Source organism: Glossina fuscipes, unplaced genomic scaffold (genome assembly GCF_014805625.2).
Source record: "Glossina fuscipes isolate IAEA_lab_2018 unplaced genomic scaffold, Yale_Gfus_2 1, whole genome shotgun sequence".
Lineage (NCBI taxonomy): Eukaryota > Metazoa > Arthropoda > Insecta > Diptera > Glossinidae > Glossina > Glossina fuscipes.
This window is the reverse complement of record NW_023998415.1, coordinates 24542508-24548943: the sequence shown is the minus strand read 5'-3', so window position 1 is coordinate 24548943 and position 6436 is coordinate 24542508. Positions and strand designations below refer to the sequence as shown.

Sequence of the window (6436 nt, the reverse complement as noted above, 5' to 3'; positions counted from 1 at the left end):
ATAATAATAATAATAATAATAATAATAATAATAATAATAATAATAATGATAATGATAATAATAATGACAATAATACAAATATACTAATTCAATTGAAAGATGGCGTAATCATTGTATACGGATGCGGTGTACATGTGAGCTTGTGTTACCATCTATATAATTTCGGCCAGAAATTTTTAACACTTAATTATTTATAAAACTCGCAGACAATATAACTGAATGATAAATAATTATATTGTCGAGTGCAGTGCTGTTGATACACACAAATTTAAAGCATTGTTGAAATAAATAGATCTGAAAGATCACTCGTACCAGGACTCGAAAACGTCAAAAAAACAAAACATATTTATATAAATGCATATATTCATATACATCATATATGTACGAATATAAATGTATACATATATATATATATATTATTTGCGCTTTATCTCGTTTCATAAACAGATAGCTAGAAAATATAGAAATGAATGTTTTGGAAACGAATGCTTGCTTGATTTGTGTGTAATCAAAAATAATTGGATAAATATATGATCGAATCAATCGATAAATATACACTTTAGCAGCTCTTAGTGTATATTGTGAATCGAATGTAGTATTGAGCAAAGGACTTTATTTACACAAAGTTTTCAGTTTTCAGTGCAGCGCAGTTGTTATGGGCGAATTATATATAGTAATTCGAATTGATCTTATGTGTGTACAATAGAGAGAAAGAAAGAGAGAGATTAAGAGAAAGAGACACAAACGCATATATGAACGTAACTAACTGTTGGTCAGGGAGTCGATCGCAGAGTGAGGAAGGAGCCCCTAAACTTTGTATAAATATATTCCTTTAGCTGTTTTTTTAGTACTGTTAGCTTTTTGTTGTTGGTCCACTCGTTTGTAAGACAGGTGGTAGAGTTCATTTTACCGTTTAGAGTCCTCTATGCAGCGATTATACAACCTGACCGGGGTGAAATGGAGCAGAGTAGAGTAGATCAGATCGAAACGAAACGGAGACATGACTTTATTCGTTAACAATTCGTTGGAATAACGAGGTTGAGTGGTTATCATTAAAAGCGATCTCTAGCTGTAGTCAGTAGTAAGCCATTAACCAACAAACGTACTCATCCTGTGAATAAGAGCTGAAAACATCAAATCAATACATTTTTATTTTTTCGACGCATATTCGTTTGTTTGCTATTCGTTAATGCCACCACATCTTTTCGTACTTTTTCCATACAAATTGCCATCGTTTGAAAGAGTTTCATCGATACGCACAGTGCATTTGCTCTCTGTGTCAACCATATACAATCGGTTTCATTTCATAATCTTGGCAAAAAAAAAATTCACAATTGAATTAAAAAATAAATTAAAATTGCTTTAATATAAAATGAAATGTTTGCCTTCATTATCCAGCAACCATTCATCACGAGATGTAGATATACGTTGAAACTTAAATATTCACTTGTTTGCTTTACGAATCATTTCAACATACTATTGAAATGATACTTGTTGCAAAGCATCACATTGTGCACTTGAAGCTATTTCTTTGGAAAAAGTTACCCAAACAAAAAAGGCTCAAATCATTGATCAAATTCAATGTATGACCAATGAGGCCTTTTTTTTTTTATCTTTCAAAACATTAATTTGTTATATTCAATATTCAATACACAATTTCAATTTCTAATGTGTTGGTTGTTACAATTGGGAATTAGTAGGTATTAAAATGTAATTTCTTCTTCAACATACCTGCTACTTCCTTGAGTTTTTCCGGTAACTCGAGAGCAACACGCTTAAGTAATGCTATGGTAGGCTTCTCTGAGCAAAGCACAACAAGTTCGACGGAATTGTCACCTTGTAAAAGCAAACCCTTGGCCAAGAAACCGACCCGCATTACCCCTTTTAATATGCGAACATTTGCCGAATCGGCATCTTTTTGAAAAGATAGCATTTGATTATCACGTCCATCCTTAACTGTGCTATCATTTTTCTCTTTCTTAGCAGCTGAGGGTCCATTATCGTCGGCTAATGTGTCCGACACATACTTCAATGCACGTTCTGTATGCGAAACAATACGTTGAATCACTTGCAATTCCTCTTCTTTGGGATATATTTCAGCATGGCGAGCGATTGCGTGGCGGTCATCACTACTCTCAGGTCGCCGAATATTAGCCCCACCCGGAATCATACCAAAGAAAGGTGGTGGTCCATTAGCCATACGGCCACCAAAACGCTGATTACCTGAAATAGAAGCATAAAATGGTTGTCCTCCGAGATTAGCAAACGACAGGCATACCAAAGCTTCGTGCCAACCAATTATTATAATCATATTCATCATCATAGTTGGCGCGCCGCCGTTGCTCATCCCAATAACCCCCTCCACCTTCGTAATTATCACCAAAAGCCCCATTCGCATTTCGATGAGCTTGCATAAGAGCACGTTGAGCCCGAGCTTCAGCCAAACGACGTTGACGTGGTGTAGGCTTAAAATCGACGACCAAATCTGGTTGCACTTTGCGCTTGTATTGCAGGCGATGTCGACGTCCTTTCATGTGCATTTCCTTAGCATTTGGATCGTTAAATTTGCAATCGCAAAGTTTACAGTTGAAACTAAGTATTTTTCCCTCATCATCTTTGACTTCTTCAATGTATTCTCCGCCAACAGGTTTGATATTGTCGGTATTTTCTGTTGTTCCAGCATTAGTCTCCTCTTGGCCGCCTATTATAAGAGAAAAAAATATGTCGTTTCTTGATGCCGTATTGACAATAGAAAAATCATCGCACTAAATATCTTACCTTCAAGATCGCCCTGGGCTTCGGCACCTGCTTCTGATTTCGAATTACCTCCAGCTGCATTACCATTAGTGGCGGATGTACCACTTGCTGGTACAAAATTTATTTTAGCTAATTTCTTTGGCTCATCTGGTGGTATAGGTTTGCCAAGTTTCTGATGCAATTTCACGACCTTCTGATGTTTTGCGCCACGTACGTGTGCTGCGTAGGCGTCCGTTCCGGTGCAAGTAACATCACAAAGCTCGCAATGGTAATTATTACCTCGATTCTGAGATGTGGTCTGAGCACTAGCCTGCATTTTTAAAGAAGCTTCACGTTTTTTATGCTTTTGACCGTCCAAATGCTCACGATAAGTTTGTGGACCTGCACACGAAATTTTGCATACTTCACAGTAATGAAGCTGCTGTGGACGAGGAGGAGGTTTGGTTCGTGGCCGGGTAACATTAGGACCTGGACCACCGGTCGTACCTTTCCTATATGGTGGCCAGCTGGTAGCAGCTCCAACTGAACCGTTTGCTTTTGCACCAGCAGTACCCTGCTGCTTCTGAGCAGCATACACAGAAGCCGCACTGTACAAAGCTGCATCGTAATTGGTATAAGAAGCCACACCCGGGGCAGTTGGAATCGCACCTTGGATTCCGGCTTGCTTTCCAATGACCCCAACGCCAGCCTTTTCTTTTCCAGTTGCAGGCTTAGTTCCAATTGGATTTATGTTTTTAACGGGTGGTGCCGAATAATGAGTCTTACTAACCGTAGCTGTTGGAGCGGTGTTGTAGTTGGATGCAGCCTGCTGATAGTATGTCTTGGAAGCATCATACGACGGCAACGCAGCACGGCCGTATTCACTTCCGTAACCCCCGTAACTACCAGGAACCGTATTTCCAGCTGCATAACTACCATTTCCAGCAGCAACGGCAGCTGACTGGTAAGCAGCGGCATTGGCGTAAGTAGCGTTCGTTACTGCCGGATAGGAAACCGAACCGCCGCTATAACCTGAACCTCCAGGTGAACTATATTGGGTGCCGCCGTAGCTAAATCCGGCGTAATTATTATTGGCCATATTGCAGTCTTAAAAAAAGCAAATAAAAATTCATGCAATACAAATTTTCCTAACCTCACATGGCTACTCACCAAGCACAACGATTAATCGAGAACTCTTGTACTTATACACGCACACAGGCTAACTCGTAGAAAATTCGTATACAGACTTAAATAAGAAAAGAAGAAAAGAGGAACACGCCGGTCAAATTAAATAATCTAATGTTAATTAAAATAGATTTCCGTTATTCTATTATTGTATTGTGTATCTTTAATATTAAGCATATTAAAAATGATTAAAATTTAAATGTAATTACGCTTGTTTAATATTTTCGACCCTCCACCAATTCGTTTTCACTATTATTGGTTTTTTCACTAGTATTCGTTACATTACACATCGGTGGCATAATATACATAATTTTTCTCACATATAAATTTTCTCAAACGCAATAAAAATTAATTTATACCTACATGCAAGAATAGGATTCTTTTTATTTGTAGTCCTCTGCAAGCAAACGTAAAAAATTACTTTGTAATTTTTATCACTTTTTATGAGTAAGAAAAGTCGATCAAAATTGCGTGAGGATTTTATTAGGATATTGCCAGAACTGAATATTTTTGGGATTATGGCAACTATTTCAAAGATAGCATTGATAACATCTTTTTATGATATCCTCATAGGCTTATTTCCATAACATACTAAAGAAATCTTAACTGAATTATGTTTTTTGTACTTCAATCATTTTTGGAATACTTTTTTTGAGGAACAAAAAATTAAAACTTCACCACGTCCCGTCAGAATTTTCAAAATCACTAAAAGTTAATAAAAAATTATAAACAATTAGGCGGAAAACACAATAAGCTACGCTTATATTCCCATGTCTAGACGACAAATTAAAAATATTTATTCACTTGTAACTTTGTATGGGTGTTGCCGATTATTTTTATTTTAGCCTTTTAGTATTCCATCTTTTATAATTCGTGAGTAAATGAACAAAAACCAATGTTTGTTTGTTTAGAAACAGAGTTTGCGGGTTTGTGCTCTGACAAATTTTCCACGTTTTCTATCAAATTTGAAGTCCTCATTTTTGCGACCACGAGAGAGTCAACAACATACAGCACAAAGGCACACAAACTCACAGACAGATAGACATGGCTTAATCAATTCAAAATTTCATGCTGATTAAGATATATGTATTATAGGGCCTCCGAAGTTTCCTTTTTGGTGTTGCAAACATTATGACAAAATGAAGTTAAACAAAAATAAAAAGGATTATTTAAGCATCAAACACAAAGAAAAGGTGCGTCATTATGTTCGTTTATATTATTTTCTACAAGTTTAACTCTTATTTCCATATTTTAAAGCAAAACGAAGCTTCGCTGTGTGACACCCTAAGCTGAATAATTTTCTAGTGAGCATATCCCCTCGAAAATCAAACAATCCTGGTTTCTGTCACTGTACGGCTATGTATTTTTAAGAGAATATAAAAAAAACATGCGAGATTGGGAGCTATGAGAACTTTTAATGCCACGAAAACAAAAGCGGGAAACGAAATGAACCCTTTACTTTCATGTTCCCCACTTTCAATTAATTTCTTAGAATTTTATAAACCTGATATGAAGGGATATGTAATATATATTCATATAAATATATATATATATATATATATGTTACTCAAAGCCTGCGTGTTGTATCAAAACGTAATCTTGTTCATTCAAGTTCTTATTATATCAACCATGTGTGCAATAGAGATTTTTGCTTATAGTTGTTGGTCTCATAGGTCCGCTATTTTTAAACCTATACAAAGCATGTGAAACGTAAAACAATATACAAAAGTTCAACTGTAAAATTAATCCCAACATTAAATTGTGGGCCTCTTTTTTTATTATCAAATAGTTTTATGGCCATATATTAGTTTATCCCCCAGATTGGCGAAATCCAGGTCAACTTACACTAAAAATATACTAAGGGAATCTCTAAAGAAACAAAACCGTAGGCTCATTTTTATTGCTTCCAACTTTAAACGTCTGCTTACAAGAAGTTCATAATTAAATCATAGGGGTGAGGCGACGTATATTGTATATGGGAAAAAAAGCGACTAGTCGGCCATTATGAGGCGAAACAATAGATTTATAGAACCGTGAAAGTGAATTAATAGAATAAATTATTTTATCTGAGTATTATATGTTATACAAAATATGCAAAAAAAAAACCAATCCTCCGGTTATGAAAATTGACGGTGACTCTACTATCTTTTCGACAGCGTTGCTTGATACCAAATTTTCTAGTCGAGACACAAACAGCGTTGTATTTGTTGTATCGTTGATGTGTGAATGGCAAAACTCATCGAAATAAATAAGAAGGAGAAGTAAATAATTAAATAAGCAGAACAACAATGCAAATACATTATTTTTCATTTATATATACTCACCGCTCTAATATTTATTTTAATATTTTCGAATTAGTTAATTTCTTTTTCATAATACCATTTTATTTTATGGCACCAGAGGCGAAAAATATAGAAAATAATTATTTGATCTTCCCAACATTTTGCAATCTTTGCTACATTAATAGATAATTAGATAATCTTTACATTCATTAATTATATTACGTATGTGCATT

The 6436-nt window shown here is 35.4% G+C and overlaps 1 protein-coding gene across 2 annotated transcripts in view; it reads right to left on the bottom strand.

Annotated features, from left to right (window-relative positions):
- The window catches only part of LOC119631502 (zinc finger RNA-binding protein), an 8800-nt gene extending 4285 nt beyond the window's left edge, over window positions 1-4515 (bottom strand). Inside the window, exons 1-6 of one of the 2 annotated variants that reach the window (XM_038023770.1) lie at window positions 4285-4515; window positions 3907-3982; window positions 2779-3843; window positions 2279-2701; window positions 1732-2223; window positions 911-1124 (exon numbers count right to left, since the gene is read on the bottom strand). In XM_038023770.1, coding sequence (XP_037879698.1) covers window positions 1090-1124; window positions 1732-2223; window positions 2279-2701; window positions 2779-3835 — 2007 coding nt within the window. In that variant the 5' untranslated portion in view covers window positions 3836-3843; window positions 3907-3982; window positions 4285-4515 and the 3' untranslated portion in view covers window positions 911-1089. Of the gene's footprint in view, window positions 1-910; window positions 1125-1731; window positions 2224-2278; window positions 2702-2778; window positions 3844-3906; window positions 3983-4284 lie in introns of those variants that run through there. The other variant, XM_038023769.1, reaches the window with a different exon arrangement.
- Window positions 4516-6436: the final 1921 nt, after the last annotated feature.